General features: G+C 43.9%; 1 protein-coding gene across 3 annotated transcripts in view; it reads right to left on the minus strand.

Annotated features, from left to right (window-relative positions):
• The window catches only part of SMPX (small muscle protein X-linked), a 60,506-nt gene that overhangs the window by 14,192 nt on the left and 26,576 nt on the right, over positions 1-19,738 (minus strand). For 2 of the 3 annotated variants that reach the window (XM_032330651.1, XM_032330649.1), the window contains exon 4: positions 17,524-17,672. In XM_032330651.1, coding sequence (XP_032186542.1) covers positions 17,538-17,672 — 135 coding nt within the window. In that variant the 3' untranslated portion in view covers positions 17,524-17,537. Of the gene's footprint in view, positions 1-17,522; positions 17,673-19,738 lie in introns of those variants that run through there. The other variant, XM_032330650.1, reaches the window with a different exon arrangement.

The following is a 19,738-nucleotide window of genomic DNA, read 5'->3' on the forward strand; positions in this document are numbered from 1 at the left end:
ACACCATCTTGTTAGTGGATCTTTCAGTCTTTGTTAAGACTTTAGAGGATTGTGGTCCCAGCTGACATTTTGACTGCAACCTCATGAGGGACCCCAGACCAGAACCACCCAGCTCATCCACTTCTAAATCTCTGACCCCCAGAAACTCTGATATAATATTTATTATTGTTTTAAGCTGCTGGGTTTGGAGTAATTTGTTATGCAGCAATAGATAATACAGTTGCCCAATAGCCAGATTGTGGAAAGAACCCAAATGTCCATCAACTGATGAACGGAGAAAGAAGTAGTATATATCTATAATGGAATATTACTCATCCATCAAAAAGAATGAAATCTTGCCATTTGCAATGATATGGTTGAAGCTAGAGTGTATTATGCTAAGTGAAATAAGTCAGGCAGAGAAAAGACAAATACCATATGATTTCACTCGTATGTGGAATTTAAAAAAATAAAACAAAGAAGGGGAAAGAGAGAGGAAAACCAAGAAGCAGACTCTTAACTCTAGAGAGCAAACTGCTGGCTACCAGAGGGAAGGTCGGTGGGGGAGATGGGGGAGACAGGTGATGCGGATGAAGGAGGGCCCTTATCATGATGAGCACCAGGTGATGTATGGAAGTGCTGAGTCACTGAATTCTATACCTGAAACTAATATGGCACTGTATGTTGACTAGTTGGAATTTAAACACACACACACACACACACACACACACACACACACACACACACATACACACATACACATATACATAGGTAATACAGTTGCTGTAAGCCAAGTCCAGCTCTTGTATTTTATGTGTCAATGAATAGGTGTTTTTGGTGGGAAGCACACAAAATGGCACTTATGTCAAAAACCAGATCCTTAGCCACAGGAACATACTGCTTTGAGCATTTCTGAAATGTTCAGCAGCCAGACATTAGAGACCTGGTATCTTGAGAACTCATGGATTCAATTTTGTGGGCGCAAGCCAGCATAGCTGACTGATCTTGAACCAAAGCTTATAGTACAACTCTTTAGCACTCAACGATTAATGCTTTGCACATCATACCAAAAAACATAACCCCCTTGTATTATGTTTACACCCAAAGACTGAACAATTTAAAAGAAACTCCAATTGAATGGGACTTCCTTGGACTCTCCTCTTACTGAGTCACTCCAAAGGGTGCAACTGGGATTATTTGGAGAGAACAGCAACCTGGCAGTTTTTAGAGTGAGATTGATTGGGACAGGGCTTAAAAGTTGCTGAATTCACAGTGAAACCCAAGTGACTCTCCAGTGTAGGGGACATATCCAGAAAGCAGGGAGTATAGAGAGGACCTACTGGGCTGGATTGGACTAAGTGACACTGATGGTCCCCTGACCTATGAGAATATGGCTGGCTAAATACACATTACAACACTGACAATGCACACAGCACACTCTCTAGAGGGGATGAGATTGTCTTCAATATGGGTATTGCCCTGGGCTCAATGGCATCCTGGATAACACTATCTCTTCCACATGTCCTACCCCAAACAGAAGCTGTGGCTCACCATTGGATCACCCTATGAATAAGTGTACATCTGTGCTCCAGGCCTTTACAACAATGCTTGGCTATATCCCACACCTAGGGACTTTCATCCCAGCAACCAACCAAAGAAATACTTTCCTAAGCAAGAAACATTTCATTTTGGCTTGTCCTGGGAAGAACTGAGAAACATTCTCTAACTCAGTCCTTCTGACCCAAGCTGTACATTAGACTCACCTTATATGCTTGTGAAATATACTCCTCCCTCAAAGAGTTCATCAGGTTGGTTTAGGTGATTAGTTCATTGGGTTAGTTTAGATTTAGTTCATTGGGTTAGTTAGTTTAATCTAGGTGATGTTGGGTGCAGCCCACACTGAGGACCTCAGGTCTAACTGTATCCAGCAATTCACTGCTGCCTGATTCAAAGACTATGATAACTAGAATAAAAACAACTGATTCCCACCCAAAGCCCAAGACCTGGGCACTCAGTTGTTCAGAAAGAAACTGGCTTCTGTTCTTATGTCATATTTGACATAAAATTTCTTTTCAGTCAGCCAAGTAGCTGTGATCCCGGTCATGTCTTGTGTTGGACTTGAAAAGTGTTCAAATTTGGAATCTCTTTTGGGTTTTCTTTCTACTTCCTGGATAGCCCTGACAGTATACCTAAGTGAAGATTATCAAACCCAGCTTTTTGGTCTCTGCATATATTTGAAACATGACAAGGCCTTCCTTAGAAATATTTCTATAGAGATTGGAAAAATGATTTTTCCTCTTTCTTCCCAATCACTGCATCCAGGGATGTCTTTGTAATATTTCTTACAACCTCATGTGAATGTAGGATTATCTCACTGTAAAAAGTTTTAAAAGGAAACCACATGGTAGGCAGGATCTCCCCTGTGGGCCCTAGTTTGCCAACAGTTGGATTGTAACAGTGTCTGATTAGACACTGTAACAGTGTCTAATGGTTACAGAAATTAACGCTGAATCAGGTTAAGTGACTGGTAGGTGAGTTGATGCCACTGGAAGAATTCTCCATCCATTATATTAGGGTATTGATATGTTGGAAGACTACATAAATTTAAAGAAGTCATAAACAGCATTTATTACATTGGTATATTAAAAAAAATTTTTCCTTCTGAATTTACACAACACATTTCACCTCCATGGCGCTTATCCTATCTGCCACATGGGGAGTTAACCTAGGGTAAAAGGTTAAGAGCCAGATAGAATCCTGCTTACCCCTTTGTCTAGTTGGACTACCTTGGGGGAAGTCACATAACCTGTCTGTGCCTCAGGTTGTCACCTGCAAAATGGAGCTCTTACGTATACTCACTCATTTAAGAATCACAAGGTAAAATAGTTGGCACAGTGCCTGACCCTCAGAAGCACTGTCATAAACATTAATGATTGTTGCTACATAGATGCTTTGTATATCGAAATTTCAGCAAAGAAGTTTGACGAAGTTTCTCACTATACCTTTGGATACTAGCTATAAAACTGTGGACCCGATGATGGGTTAGGTAGAGATTTCGAATGACTAGGCCTAAACAGTCTTGGTTAGTGGCTCTAGGTCAGTGGTTCTCAAATTGTGGTCCCCAAACCAGCAGCAGCAGCCCACAGGAACTTGTCAGAAATGCAGATTCTCATACCTACCCGAGACCTACTGAATCACAAACTCTGGGTGTGGAGCCCAGCAGTTTGAGTTTCAGGAAGCCCTCTGTGTGAAGCCTACACCAGAGAAAGCGAGAATCTGCTGGAGGCCCATCTAAAGGGTTTCCGTTTCCACAGACCACAGGATGCTGTCCTTGGTGCTGGCTGGTCCCCACTCTCCTCAAGATCTCAGTTTAAAGAAAGGGATGAGCTTGCTTCTTAAATTGGCGCATCAGATGCACAAAGCCAGCCTGGAGGGATAACACCACCACTGGATGCTAGAATATGGACCTGAAATGATGTCGGTCAGCTGGGAGTGCCAGCCGAACTTCACAAAGTCATTTTAATTTTTAATGGAGATAGCTTTATTTTCACCTATCGCAAGTTTTTAACTCAAGTTTCTTGGCATTTTAACTCCTACATGTTTGGTGAAGCTGTCAGTAGTGACGTGGGAATCCAGGCCCTGTGTTCCTCGTTAGCACCGTGGCCAGCGCTGCAAGATCGTGATGGGCTGACCACGAGTGCGGGAGCAAAGCCCTGCCTGCCGTCTCTTGGCATTTTGTAATCTGATCACATCGTGAGAAAGGGTGCCACCCACGAGGGAAAATGGGGCCTGGAGTCAAGTGTGAAAGATTGGTAGTGAGATGGTGAGGAGGTTCAGGGGGCACACTGCCATTTGCCATCCGTGCTGCTCTCCAAACTCTCTCGGCGAATTTGTGTTCTCTGAACCATGAGCTCCTCTACCCACGTACGGGAGTCCCTGCCAGCCAGGGGCTCTGAAACCAGCTGGGTTGGTGGTATGGCCCATTCCTGGCAGTGGAAGCAGATCTATAATTGGTCCATAATTGAATTGGATTTGGCTCAGAATGATTCCCAGGCTCTCTCTCTCCTGACAGATAACCAGCAGTAAACTTCATATGTGATTCTGCTGGGAATCCAGGATGCCATTTCTTGGCTGATGGTGACAATGGAGAGCTTTCTGGGAGAGTTTACCTTTAGGGTGATGATTTCGGGGTTTCTTAAACTGGAGTCTTCCCCGGGGCCAATTGTTTGTCACCTGGTCTTTCTGAAATGAAGACATTTCAACCTGATTTTCAAATGTGTGTGTGCGTGTGTGTGTGTATGTGTGCACGCGCGCGCACGCGCTTGGGTGTGATGTTTATATGTATACAATATGGGGCACCTGGCTGGCTCAGTCAGTCGAGCATGCTGCTCTTTATCTTAGGGTCATGAGTTCAAGTCCCACATTGGGCATGCAGCCTACTTTTAAAAAATTAAAGAAATAAAATGAAGGATACAATATGATTGTTTAAAATGAGACAGCAAGAAAACCATACATAGAGATGAAAGTTCAGATAGTACATTTCCTTTGAGTTACATTTATAGATAGAAGTAGATAGATTAATCCTAGCTCTCTTTTCATGTCCATGAGAAAAATTCTCCTGCCTATAACCAGAGCCATTGCCTGTTCAGTTCTGGCCCGTGGTGTGGGTTGTAACTAACCCTTCTTTGGCACCTGCTGGGGACTGTGTGGTAATCCTACTTTTCTGATTAAAAGAGATCACACCCATTTTTATAAATGCACTTAGCTAGGCTTGGTTAATAACTAGTCTTAAACTTTCTCTGGAAGGAGATGATGACACATCCCATAGTCTTCTACCCTATGAGAAGTTGGAAGTCACATGAGAAGGACCTGCAAATTCAGTGCCCTGCCTGTCTCATGAACTGTTGTGAGCCTCACAAGAGAACACAGAAGCACTTTGGAATTCTTAAAATCAAGTGCAAGGGCTTGTTAATATTATTGCTACTATTAGCCTCTTGTTAAAATATGTGATTTCATTTTTGCTATTAAACTCCAAACAAGCCTCCTGATGCACCCCCCTCCCCCATAAGTGGCCTATTCACAGTGGCTGAGTTTGGCTCCTGTGTTTGTTAATGTCTGCCTGCTTGTGTCACTCTTATTGCAAAATCAACACTACTTAATGATCAAGTTAAATAATGTCAGGAAGAGGGAGAGAACACTCCTGGAGAGTAAGAATAGGTGCAAGTTGGATGTGAATGGGGCAAAAGTCAGGACAGGATGTCATAGAGAAGACACCCAGGGCACTTTCTGGATGTTTAGATTCAAACGGATCTTGTTTTTTGTTTTTAGACCAGACTCCAACCATACATAGTCTGTGCACCAAAGATTCCTAAAAAGATGAGATGCCTCTTTTTTGGCCATCAAGCCTGTTCGAAATGCTCCATGAAATGGTGTCTCAAATGCATTGTTTCCCTGTTCCTTGATAGTAGAATGGCAGCTTGACCTTCCGAATGTTTCTTACACTGATTTTCTAAGGGGAAAAGTCTGAAATTATGAACCAGATGTATTTGCTGCTTAAAAATGGTTGGGGGGTGGGGATGGAAATCCCTTCAAGTCTCCAAAACAAAATGAAAGTGCTCGAGTGAAATGTTTGTAATTTTACTGCCGAGACAAGGGCTTGGGAAGCTGGAGCTGCTGCAGGTTTTGAAAAATGGGGCTGCAGTGCCTCCTCCAGGAGAAGGAGTGTCCGTGCAGCTTAGAACGTTTGAACATTTCAAGCTCAGATGATGCAGGGTAGGCGGCAGCTAAGAAAGAGAGCCTCTTGGAGACTTCCACAGGGGCTACGGTGAGCACCTTTGAGTCACAGCCAATGAGTGGGATTTCACTGTCAGTGAGCTCTTTCTTATTCCCTGGCAAAAGATGCAGAGCTACTCTTTAGCAAGTATGTCATTTAAAAACCAACCAACAGACAGATCCCTGCCCTTGGCAGAAAGGGGCAGAGAACAAAGCCTATAGGCAAGGTGTGGGGCCAACGAAGGGAGGGAACACTCTGTGAATACTGGTTCATGCCGGGTGCCCCACTGGGTCCACTCCATGTCTTTATGGTTCGCTCTTAAGATGGATATTATCGCTCCTATTTATAGATATGGCTCAGAGTAAGCAGCAACCTGCCCAAGGTCACAGAGGCACTATGTGGTACAGTGGAAGCGGAGCGCAGGTTTGCCAGACTCTAGTACATCTAGTGTCACCAGTGGTAACATGCTGTCGTCAGTAATCATAGCTACCACTGGCCTGAGGACTTCAGACACACCGTGCAATTCAGTGTTTCTCAGCCTCAGCGCGACTAATGTTTCTTGTGGGGAGCCACCCTGGACAGCACTGTGGGACGGTCAGTGGCATCCCTGACCTCAACCCACTAGACGCCAATAGTATCTCCCCTGAGGTGTGACAACCAAACATTTCTCCAAACGTTGCAAAATGTCCATAGGGTAGGGAGCAAAATCACACCTGTGAGGTAGCTACTTTTTCCTTCTTTTTCAGACAAAGACACAGAGCAATTACCCAAATCACAGACCAAGCAAAGCTGGGACCTCGACCTACACTCGAGTCACCTCTAACATGTTTGCTCTTCAACCTCCTTTCAGTAGAATGTCTGTTTTCCACCTCCTCTCTAGAATCTTCATCACCAACATCCAAAGCCTGTGTCTTTTCTTCATTCATGCTTAGGTTCCCTCTGTCATCGTCACCCACCTGCCCCATAAGCTCCTGGAGGGCCCCTGCCTTGTAGGGCCTTCCTCCGACATAGCACTCCCTGGCCTATAGTAAGTGCCTGGATGTTCACTTACTAAATTCATGAATCATTCCAGTACTTTCCACCTTCCCACTAAAATCCAGTTCATGCTGTTAACTTACATTATGAAGAAAAATGTTAATTCGGCCAAAGTAAATTCCAAGTAACCCATGTACAAAATTATTAAAAGATGAAATGTAATTGAGTCTAAATAAATGGATATTTGAAAACTCAGAATTTAATAAACCTGTTTGGTAAGTTCTCAAAAATTAATCACTGCCTCTGGAACTAAAGGGCAGCCATGATCCCTATCATCTGCGTCCAGAATCGGGGGCGAGATGAGAGCTAGGCAGTGCGCCGTGTGTATCCCTTGCTGAGGATTAGGCTGTGCCTGCTACATGTCAGGGCAGGTCTTCTGGGGAGGTAGGGAGGAAGGGCCACCATCCTTTCTACAGAAGGCAGCCCATGACGCTGGGGCAGTGCGACCCGCTTGCTTTCTGCTGTCTTTCCAGCAGTCAAGATGAACTGTTCCGAGCAGCCTTTCTGCCACCTGCCTGGACAAAAGTGACTCCAATCTGTCGACTGCTTAATAGAAATTTCCCTCCCCGAGAAGCCAATTGATGGACCCTGCCTGGGATGAAAGCAGCCACCACCTCGCCATCTGCATAAAGCCCTAAACCAGAGGGTGTGGAATGATCAGTTCCCAGGCAGGGAGCGGTGGCGAGGGAGTACAAGGGAAATGTGCAAGTCTTGATTTGCTCCTCGTGATTGCTTCTCCTTCTCAAATGCCACAACGTGTGCAGGGAGTTAAAACGAGCAGTGTTGTCACGATGCAGCCAAGCCTGATTAGACAGCCTGGAATCCACTTCCCCAGTTTTTCTGTGTGGGCTGCACACAGCGGGAGAGGGAACGAGAGAAAAGCCTTCAGGGGTAGGAGCCGGCTGCCTACCGATGACACAGAGATGCCTGCCAAGCCCTCGCTCATCCCCAGAGAGGAGCGAAGGCGGCCTCTGCGGAGGCCTGGCGTTCCTCTGGGGCCATGTTGTCAGCACCGAGCCGGCGCCGTGTCAGCCCCAGCATGGCCACGGTCACTGCCGTTCCAACCCCTTCTCCTTTCCTTGTCCACTCCTTCCCTTCGCCTTTCTCTCCATTTCTCTCTTTCATGCTCTCTCTGATATTTATGGGTATTAACCCTTCCACTTTTTCAAGACCTTTAAGAAGAGCGCATTGTTATTGTGCTCCTCCGCCGCGTTCTGCGCCTTCACCTGAAGCCTGGTAGACAGTCGGATTCGTATTTGAGTTGACAACACTGATATCCTCTGCACTTGGCCCATGCTTTGTGCTTAATGAATGCTTGTGGAATGAATGAATGCATGCATGAATGAATGAATGAACAAAGGAACGAACGAATAAAGCAACGTGTCAGAGTTACAGTGTCACCTCTTTGTGAAGGTGACAGTTTCTGCAGTCTCTTTAGCCTTTGCTTGTTTTACTCCGACCTAACACAGTGAAATATTTGCAAAGCCTGGAAGATACAACTAAGAGAACATGTTAAAAGAATGCAGTTGGTGGGGCACCTGGGTGGCTCAGTGGGTTAAAGCCTGTGCCTCCAGCTCAGATCATGATCTCAGGGTCCTGGGATCAAGCCGTGTGCGTGGGCTCGCTGCTCAGCGGGGAGCCTGCTTCCCCCACCCCCCACCTGCCTCCCTGCTTACTTGTGATCACTCTCTCTGTCAAATAAATAAATAAAATCCTTTTTAAAAAAAAGAATAGAGTTGGGTGACAGTAATTGAAAGGAGTGGCTATGGAGTGTGACAGATGACAGTTTGCATCTCACCTCCATGGCTTACAAGTGCGGTGACCCTGGTTAAGTTTGTAAACACTCCTAGCCTTCTTTCCCCCATAAGTTCCCAGGCAGCATCGTATATACCCCATGTAGTCAGCGTGAGGAGTGAAAGAGATAATGTATATGAGGCACAAGCCATGTATTGGGCATCCCCTGAGCACATACTACATATAGTAATGGTAATGAGGGCAATAAAAATGATGACATTGACATTGGTGCTGATTATCACAAATGCTTAACATTCATATTTTAAAAGACTTTATGAGCTGGTAAGATAACCTACTGCTTCCTGATATATTTAAGATGGAAAAATAACCTACAAAAAATAGTTGTGTGTAAGGCCTAATACTACAACTCGGGAATGTTCCATATATACCATACGCCATAAATATATTTTGTTTACCAGTTGACAAAAGAATTCTATTTAAGAGGGGTTTATTTTTATTCCTCAGTCTCTGATGACCGCAAAGAGATAATAAATACTGGGCCATTAATTATTGTTCTTTTTATTAATGTTTTCATTTCTATAAAATACAACACACTGATTGTTTGGAAAGGTAAGTTTGCAAAAAGTCAGTCCTGACGTCAACCTTTACACTAGGTAAATCAGGGTTACTTACTCTCAGCACTACTAACAATTTGGGACTAGATCATTGTTTATTTTGGGCTAGGGGGAGGGGCCCGTCCTGGGCATTGTGGGACATTTCCTACCATCCCTGGTGTCTTCGCATTTGGTGACAGTAGCAGCCCATACCCATACCTCCTTACAGGTGTGACAACTCAAGCTCAAGTCTGCAGATTTTGCCCACCCCCCAACCAATCCCCAAACTAGGGAGATGGGGTCATGTGTTCCATGTGTTGCAAGCAGGGCAAGTTCTGCCGGCTGTCACCATCCCTTAGCCCATGGAAATCTATGTGCTAGTGTCCAAGGCTCTACAGAGTTGGGTCCTGAGTCACCTGGGCCTTCTACCACGCTCCCTGGAGGTGTGTTTCTCTGCTCTCAGATCTGCTCCCCAATTCCAGCTCCCTCCCACTGGCTCAAGCACAAGACCCTCCAGATCTCTGTTTTATGGGGACCCATCCGGATAGCGTTTGTGTGTTTGCTGTGGAGAGGCTCTTAAAGCAACCGCCACAATCAGCTCAAAGTCTTCTTATGTTCACCCTGAAGAGCACTTTGTTCCCAAACAGTTTGTAACCAGGGCTTAGAATAATAGCTTTGCTGGTCAGGAAAACAAATGAATAAAACCTTGATGCAGTTCAGAACCACAGCAGAACTCATCTTTATCCTAACCAAGTGGGGAGTAAAAGAAAAAAAAAAAAGAACATCACAAATCAAAAGAAATATGGCTCTACTAGAGAGTGAAAATTTTCAGGATAAAGCCATTTCCTTCCAAGAAAGTGAATAGAGCTTCTGTAATTGAGTCAAAGCAGGAAGCATTTTAAAATTGAAGGAAAAATTTCCAGCAAATCGCAGAGAAGATATTTGGAGGGGTTTCTTTTCTTTCTTTCTTTCTTTCTTTCTTTTTTTAATATTTAGTTCTGTATACAACAATAAATCAGTCCTTTGTCTTCTGGAAAAGAGAAGAGGTTATGAAATCATGATAAGCCAAACACTATGAGAAATAAATCATCTTAATTCTGGAGACCACAAAGAAGCATAAAAAATATTCTTAGGGGAAAACGTAGAGTGGAAAAAGCAAGATACGAAATCGTACACGTGCTGTGAATGATGCTATGTAAGGAAAAGTAAAAGCAGAACCGGTTCCCATTTTTGCCTAATTACCCTGTCCCAGGTGCCATACCCACATATGCTTTCTTAAATCTATACATCTCCCTGATCCTTCACGACTACCCAATGAGGAAGACACCATTTCCTACTTTTTATGAAATGAGGGAATAGAGACCCTGAGCTCAAAACTGCAAAGGTAAAAGGTAATGGGACCAAACTTTCCATGACCCGATAACCCCAAATCCCATATCATTAACAGCTTTGTTGTTCTGTATCCAACATGTAAACTCAGAAGAAAACAACTGGAGAGGCAGCTATCAAATTGAGTAAAATGGTGATGTTATGGGTGATTATTTTGATGTTCCCACCTTCTGTTATGGTATTTATACAAATTGATTTTTAAAGTTTATTACATCTTACCATTTGAAAGGAAGGATATTTCCATGTACACATCAATTTAATCATCTGCCACATACATAGAAATCAGTTAGGTTTAGGATAATCAAGAACATGTTTCCCCAAATGGAGCACTAATATGGATTTGATTGGTTGGTTATTGATTTAAGATCTTTCTTCTTTAACGTATGTGTTTAGAACTGTAAATTTCCTTGTGAGCACTGCTTTTGCTGCATCCCACAAGGATATTGTATTTTTGGTTTTGTTTGTCTCGAAGTATTTTCTAATTTCCCTTGTGATTTCTTCTTTGACTCATTGGTCATTCATCAGTGTGTTATTTAAGGTCCACAACCTGTGGATTTCCCAAACTTCCTTCTGTTACTAATTTTTAATTCCATTCAACTGTGGTCTGTGAACATACTTTGCTTAATTTCATTCCTTCTAAACTTACTGAGACTTACTTTATGACCTAACCTGTGGCCTGTCCTAGACAACGTGCCATGTGCACTTTAGAAGAATGCGTCTTCTGTTTTGGGGTGGGACATTCTATAGATGTCTCTTAGGTATATTTGGTTTATAGTATTATTCAAGTCTTCTATTTCTGCTGTAGACTGAATGTTTATGTCCACCCAAATTCATATGGTGAACCAGTAATCCCAATGTGATGGCTTTGGGAGGTAACTAGGTCATGAGAGTAGAGCCCTTTGGAATGGGATTAGTGCCCTTATAAAAGAGACCCCAAAGAGCTCCTTTATCCCTTCCACTGTGTGAGGATCCAGGGAGAAAATGGCCAGGAAGCAGGTCCTCGTCAGACCCCAGATCTGCTTGCATCCCGATCTTAGACTTCCCAATCTCCAGAGGTATGAAAGATAAATTTCTGTTATTTATAACCCCCCAGTGTATGATATCCCATTATAGCATCCCCAGAAGCCTAAGACAGTTTCCTTTTTGATCTTCTGTCTACTTCTATCCGTTGTAGAAAGTGGGGTATTGAAGTCTGCTGTTATTATTTTTTTACAGCTTTTATTTATTTATTTGACAGAGATCACAAGTAGGCAGAGAGGCAGGCAGAGAGAGAGGAGGAAGCAGGCTCCCTGCTGAGCAGAGAGCCCTACATGGGGCTTGATCCCAGGACCCTGAGATCATGACCTGAGCCGAAGGCAGAGGCTATAACCCACTGAGCCACCCAGGTGCCCCGAAATCTGCTGTTATTATTGTTGAACTCTCTATCCCTCCCTTCAGTTCCATTAGTTTCTGCATCATGCACTTCAGGGGTCTGGTGTTAGGTACTAAATGCATTTTTCATCAAACAACAGGTACCTCAATTTGCCCTCCTGCCAACGCTCTCAAAATTAGCCCTTGAGTCAGCAGGAACAACGATGATGTGTAATATTTAACATTTAAGAGTAATGAGCAACTTATGTTCTCTTTTAGCAGAAATGACATCTCCTTGGATGAATGTTTGGTAAATATGTCTTATCTGGACCTAGATGGTCTTTGAAAGATAAACCGAAATAACTCTTGATAATTCAGTTATTTTCTTCTAGTTTTATATTTTTTCTCCCCTTTGAAGACTATGAGCCAGAGTTGACATTTTCCCTAATTTTTCAGTTTCCCATAGGAATAATGAAGTTATAATCAGTGAATTCAAGTCAAATTTCTGAGCCCTTTACTGATCATGGTCAACAGGGTTACTTTCAGACTTTGTAAGAAGAGCTAGTCTTGATTTTGAGTAGTAATCTTCCTGAGAACACAAGGACTCGGGAAGTCACAAGAACACATTTCTAGGGGTCACCAGACTTGCTATGGTCACAGCACCAGTAATATGCTATAGACGTGCCTTGTGTGCTCACGATGGATCAGGTACCCTCCACCCCAGCCTTTAAGAAGCTGTATCCTGGCATCATGAAGAATGTATAAACAAGAAAACCAATACATCACTCTGGAAGTGTTGTAACAGCATACCCAAAAGATGCTAGGGGTGGGGCAGAGTGTTGGAAGAAGGCATACCTCCTCTATCAGGGTATTATAGTGGTTCTTTTCAAATCCACAAAATCCAAAAGCAAGGCTGATTAGCTGACATGGGGCATGGGATAGAGGCCAACTCTAGATCATGGGGCTGTGTATGGCTACACAGGCATTGAAGATCATTGGAACTCACTCTCACTGCCCTACCACAGTGTTTCTCAGAGAATGGTCCAATGTCCACTGGTTGACCTCATGCAAAATGCCCACTGGTCTTCCTGATGCAAAAATGCAAGTGCTTTCCTCAGTTCCTTTTTTTTTTCCTTTTTAAAATTTAAATTCAATTAATTAACATGTAATGTACTATGAGTTTCAGAGGTAGGGGTCAGTGATTCGTCAGTCTTCTTTAATACCCACTGCTCATTACATCAGGAGCCCTCTTTCATGCCCATCACCCAGTTACCTCATTCCCCCATACCCATCCCCTCCAGCAACCCTCAGTTTGGGTCCCAGAGTTTAGAGTCTCTTATGGTTTGTCTCCCTCTGTGATACTTTCCTCAGTTCTTAATGGCAAATAGGGATTAAGTCCCTAGTTTTTCCACTTACATTCATGGCCAAAAGCTATTAAGTAAGTTGTTAAGAATCACTAAATTTCACATCTTTCTGAAAGCCTGGTGTAGTGGGTAAACAGTAAGTCTGGCTGACACAACATGTGGACAGGCCACAATGGCTACCACAGAGAGTGAGAATTCCTGCAGCCTCAGAATGAGTTTCTTTCTATGGCTTCATCAGTCCAAGGACTTTGGATTGCTGCTCTTTTATGCTCATTAATGTAACTGTAGGCTTATTCTTAGGGTTTACCCTTGTTAATCAGTTTTTTTAAACTGCTGCATGGCTAACACTTTAATACTTATTTTGTTCCTCTCCAATGCTTTGTTATTACTGAGTTCTTTTACTGCTGGAAAAAAAGACAAGAGATGGTATGGGCTGGTCATAGGATCTTGTTTTGTTCTGTTCCAGAAGGTTAAGGATACTGCTCTAGAGGAGCTGTTTGATCTCACTAGGCTTGTCAATTAATCATTTTTTGGACATTCCATAAGTCCAGAAGCTAATTCCCAGCCTCTGTTAAACTATTCCGTTCCCACCACCTCCTTCAAACTGTCCCTGAACCAAAACCATCATAAGTTTCCCCTGTCATAAATCATAACACTGGTTATCTTTACTGCCTACTTAGGGGTCATAAACAGCCATTGGTGCTCTGGAATCACTGAGCTGCTGTCTAATTCTTTTTTTTTTAAGATTTTATTCATTTACTTGAGAGAGAGAGAGAGAGAGAAAGGGAACATCCGACTCCGAACTGAACAAGGAGCCCAACGTGGGGCTTGATCCCAGGACTCTGAAATTATGACCTGAGCAGAAGGCAGATGGTTAACCAACTGAGCCACCCAGGTGCCCCCACTGTCTAATTCTTTAAATTGCCTGTTTTATCTTTCCACCAAGATCGAAGTGTCCTGAGATCAGACACCAAGTATGACCTCTATATATCTTAGCACAGAATGAAGCAAATGCCCATGGTATAGAAGCTAGTCATAAAGGTTCTTTACAGGGCCCCTGTAGTCTGATCTGAGGATTGAGAGGCACAGAAATGGACACAGAGAGCTGGACACAAGCACTGGACAGTCCTCTTGGTTCCCCACATCCCTATCTATGAAGTCTGAGGTAGCATTGCTGTAGCTACAAGCAAACAATGGTGTCTTCTGACTGTAAACATGGGGGATTCCTGATCAATCAGCAGACAGCAGGCACGGGAGTGTTGGAGGGCTCTTAGTTTTCAGACATTGCTGCTGGTCCTGTCTCTTCATCTGGCCTTGCTTAAATGACCATCTGGCCACCTTAAATCACAGCCAGGAGAATCCCAAGAGGTACATGACTGAACACCCTACCTGCCTCATGCCCTTACCAGCCTGGATTAGGGTACCATTTGGGATACTACCGTGTCTCTTGGTCTTGACTCAGTACATGCTGTCCTTGTGTAGTCTGGCTCCAGTTCCCAATTGGGTCCAACCCCTAAGTCCTCTGCCAAAAGCCATGATCCCCGATCCCTAACTGGCTAGTCGCTGTCTTTTTGGTTCCTGTTCCATAACATTTTTAACCAATTTCCATGAACAATTCTAGCCATTGCACAGGGCATGGAAAGAATCTGAAATCCCACTTAAAGGGAGTCACTAATTTCAGCTGGAAGGACATGCTGGTCCATCTTATTTGTTGAATTAGTGTAATAGTTATAACCTGGACTTTGAGCTTTGGGTTGCATGATATTCACAGTGTGTGATACTACGGACTTACTCGAACTTCAGACAACAATCTGTTTGATCAAATCATTGAACAGGACATGGTGAGGTAGGTGACAAAGTGGTGGCCCAAGAAGGAGGAAATCAATCCAACCAGTAAGGGGCTACATGATGGCTGGTCCAGGATATTTACTGCTTAGGAGTCCACTGAATCGATCAATGTTTAAAAAAATGCTCTCCCTCTGTGACTACAAACCATGACCATGGAAGTCTCAAAATCTGACATAATTGCAGGAGAAGAATTGATAGGTCAAAAGCAAACCAGCCTAATACCTCTCCTACAAGAAATAAAGATCATTCCTTGGCTTAAAACAATTCATTTGGAATTCGGATCAATTACCCTGACAATGTAGGTAAGAGTAAGGAAAAATGGGCCTCTCTGAGTGGTTTCACCTTTTTAGAGTTTGTTTGGAAAAGAGGAATCATTAAAGTCCTCTCTGAGAAAACGAAGGAACAAAAACTTGTCCTGGGTATTCTCTGATATTTTACTGAGTTGGTATTGTTCCCCATTCCTGTAATCACTGCCAGATAACACTATAAGATCCTCTCTGAGCTCATTTTAAAACCTCATTCCTTTGAATCTTCAAAACCATGTTCTTCTGAAACCGTAACTGGGGTTAAATTTAGGTCGACATGGATTTCATAAAAGCAAAATCCTTTAAAGTTTACATTACAGATTCATGTGTCTAACTGGCCTTGGTTGGGCGAGGATAATAAATACTACAAAACATTAATTTCCCTTCCCTGGGCTTTCTCACAGCTAAATTCTGCAGCTTCGTCCCAAGCCTATTGGAGTATTTTATCCCAGCTTGGCAGGACTGAGTACCATGAGTTTCATCATCAATTTGTTTCATTCTGTCATAAATAATAACAAGTGTGTGTAGCCACACTTCAGGTCACTTCCTGCTGGCGTCACTTTGTCCCTGACCAAGTTCCTGGGATTCATTCTTACAGTCAGAGAATCCACGGTATTTTATCCTTACCCCTTTGTTCTTTTACGGAACTGTGTTGAAAACTCTAGGTACTGTTGTGTGATTTTTAACTCCAAACAGCTCCTCTTTCTCTGTCCTATAAAGAAATCTTTACGCAGAACTGACTTGTAAATGTCCTAGTAAGCCACCGTAAATATGACACAAGTAACATTGCCCCTACACGTAGGATTGTCTCAGAGAATATTCTCTTCTTCCTTATGTCTACGGGAGAAGGCACAGCAGGGCTCCAGGGCTGTGCTTACCTCTGTCTACACAGTCAGAGGATTTCATCCTGAAGCCCACCCAGAGAGTGCCGTCCCTCTGTAACATGCGGGTGGGAGAAAGAGATGAAGTGACACAGCAAGTGAGTGACGGCACTGACTTGGAAGTCACACGCCCTCTTGAGGATGCACAACAGATGGGGAAAACCACTGTTCCGTAGGATTCATCTCAAGAATGCGAGCGATAAGCGGATATTATAAGGCTTAACAGAAGCAGTGGGTCCGATACTCTTCACACAGTATCTGGCGTTTGGAATATGATTAATGTGTTTCTCAAGCTGAGCCTGTAGCGGATGCTCAGTAAACACTGGCTGAAGAAATGAGTCAGCTGAAGAACAAATGAAGGGACAGTACGCCAGATAAATACCAGTTTTATGTTATCAGTATAGACTCCTCTCTCCTAAACTTAAACCTCACTTAAGAAAAAGAAGAAGCTGTGCATGGTGGGATTCAGTAACGTTGGATAAGGGAGATTTGCTGGCAGGGTCCCACAGGAGAGTTGGGAAGAGAGGACAGGCTAACTCCGTACTCCCCCTGCTGGCAGAATTCACACGCATCAGGTCTGCAGATGGAGCTCAGGGCTGAGCTCTCACCAGAGGGGTCATCATTGAGCAGATCCAGTAACAATGAAAATCAGGTTGCAGGTCCTGCCTGCACTGAGTCCTCAGGAGGGTGGCAGGTACAGTTTTGAGCCTTCCCTTCCTTCACGCACATTCTGAGTCATCACTGGACTCCTGTGGTCTGCTCTACACACACCTGGGTTACTTGTCTCGAGGCCTGAACTGCTCTCTACCCCTTTTACACTTCCAGAACTCCGCAGCACCTTGCTCTGATGAGCCTCTCCTTGGGACTAACTCATCACTCTTTCTGGCATTTGGGTGAGGAAACCGAGGCATGGGATGACAGAGGCCCTCCCTGGACCCCAAGGTCACAAACTCCTCAGGGCCCTCTCCCAAGCATCTTCCTTCTCCCAACCCTGTCCTCCCACAGCTACAAAGGTGAGCAGAAAGGAGTTGGCAGGCAAACATCCCCGATGGCTCTCTGGCTGGTTATGAGATACAATGGGCCCCAAAGCTTGGCTTTGCCAGAAAACCTTTGCACCAGAAAAACCAGTCTAAACTGAAGGCCCTGGAACTTAATGAATGCTTCCAGAATTCCAGACTCCTTCTGTGGAAGGCTTCCTTAATCCATTTCACAGCGGTCTTTTTAAGTGGAAGGAAATAATTTTTCACTCACCTTCTTTCTTCCGACTACTGCTCAGCTTTGGGAACATACTTCAGTTCACTTTTGATATTCTGGATCTCTGAAAGATTGACCACAGGTCCCGGAAGTTTCTTCGCTCCAGGCATTGGCTTCTTCTCCTCATCCGAGGTAGGAGGAACACCCTGAAAAGAAAGAAAAGAAAGAAAGGATCAGCTCTCTGAAAAAGGCATTTGGTCCCTGCCAAAGTGCACTTCTAGCTGCGTCACTTCTTCCTCTACTACTGAGACACCCTCAAAACTTCCAGAAGATCTGAAGTTTGTAGACAAATATGGAATAAAGTTGGAAGAAGAAAACAAGTAATCTCCACGTGACTTAGAAGACACGAGACTACTAGTCAACATCTGATAACTAACAAAAATTAGGCTGGTTGAGATGGGTGTTTCCAAGAGAAGCACCTTACGAGAACAAATTTAATCTGGCATCTTTGGATCCTGATATGCCTGAATAGCAGAGATCTGTACAATGTTAGCGCACAGTTGCCTCTAACAATGACTTAGTACAGAAGCTTAAAATTTTTTCAGTGGGGGTGTAGTAGCTACCAGCCTCTGTTCCAACATCTCTGGGAAGCATAAACAAACTGATATTGACATAAGCAAAACCTTCTTGACATAAGCAAAGCCCTCCCAGCTTTGGGAACGATTTCCAATTTCCTATTAGTTAATGTTTTTATGCTGTTACCGCTTTAGGGCAGGACCACGTCCTATGCTATTATTTTTGTGTGTGTGTGGCTCCTCCAATGCCTGGTACAGATGTGTGCACTTATCCATTGTTGTTTAGCTGATTAATCCCAACAATGTACCATAGGGACAAATATATGTCTCTGTGTATGCACGCCAAATATACACATTCACAGTGACTGTAACAGAACGAGTTCATTTGCTGTGTGTGGCTCTTAGAACTCCCAAGTCATTGCTACAGAAGAAAGTTGCCTATTAGCTCATTCCTCATATGCTAGAGGTGGGGCACTCTCTGGCCCCAGAGGGAAGGTGTTGGAGGAACACTTGATCACCGTGGCAGCCACAAGAGCACACCTCCCCGATCAGTTTTCTCCCGGGAGGGTAGTTAAATGACTGGCTCCAGCTGCTTCGCCCTGCCACCCGCCCATCACCACATCGAGGTCATACTTCCCACAGCTGCTCCTGCCCAATGACTGAGAGTCACAGGATCCTAAGGCCGGCCCGTTCCTAGGAGACAAGAGACTCCTGGGGAGGAAATTGAGCTCGAGAATTTTCCTTAGACCCACAGCGAGGTCTAAGAGTTTTCACCCTCACCCTCTGCCCCGCTCCTCTTCACCCACATCATGGGTCTAATCACACTCGCACTTTTCCTTAAAAGCAGTCTCATCAATAAACATTTTGCATAGTCAAGCAGAGAGAGTCAATTATCATATGGTTTCACTTATTTGTGGAGCATAACAAATAGCATGGAGGACATGGGGACTTAGAGTGGAGAAGGGAGTTGGGGGAAATTGGAAGGGGAGGTGAACCATGAGAGACTATGGACTCTGAAAAACAATCTGAGGGTTTTGAAGGGACGGGGGGTGGGAGGTTGGGGTACCAGGTGGTGGGTATTATAGAGGGCACGGATTGCATGGAGCACGGGGTGTGGTGCAAAAATAATGAATACTGTTATGCTGGAAATAAAAAAAAAATACAAAAAAAAATAAACATTTTGCATGTCTAAGCCCATCGTTAAGCCAGGGCTTCATCTGTTTGGCCAGCAACCGAGTGAACAGTCCAGCTTCAGGGAAGAGGAGGAAGAAACCGCATGTTTGCCTCTGGTTCAAGCTCTTGGTCCATCCTTGTTGCCAGCCTAACCAGGCAGCCCTGTGACTTGGGTATTAAAGCTAATGCTGGGCTTTGGCCCCATCTGGCTCTAGGTCTAGTTCTCTAGAACTATGTCTAGAACCGAAAATGTCTAGAACCGAAAGGGAAAAGGAAGCAACTGTTTGAGATTCCCAACCTCTAACCAGTTATGTGGTAGGCATGTTCTTTACAGAAGTGTCCATTTGAGGGGCAAGTAGACATATAAAATATTGAGGTACTGTTCTCCTAAGGACTGATGGTTTTTCCTGTGGTCATTTTCTTTGAATCTTGGCAGAGCACTGATGAAAGAGCTAATGTGTCTCCCACACAAAATGATAAAGTAATTCAGTGCAGACTGTACCTGATGTAAATATTTGGAAAAC

Source organism: Mustela erminea, chromosome X, assembly GCF_009829155.1.
Source record: "Mustela erminea isolate mMusErm1 chromosome X, mMusErm1.Pri, whole genome shotgun sequence".
NCBI classification, from domain to species: Eukaryota; Metazoa; Chordata; class Mammalia; order Carnivora; family Mustelidae; genus Mustela; species Mustela erminea.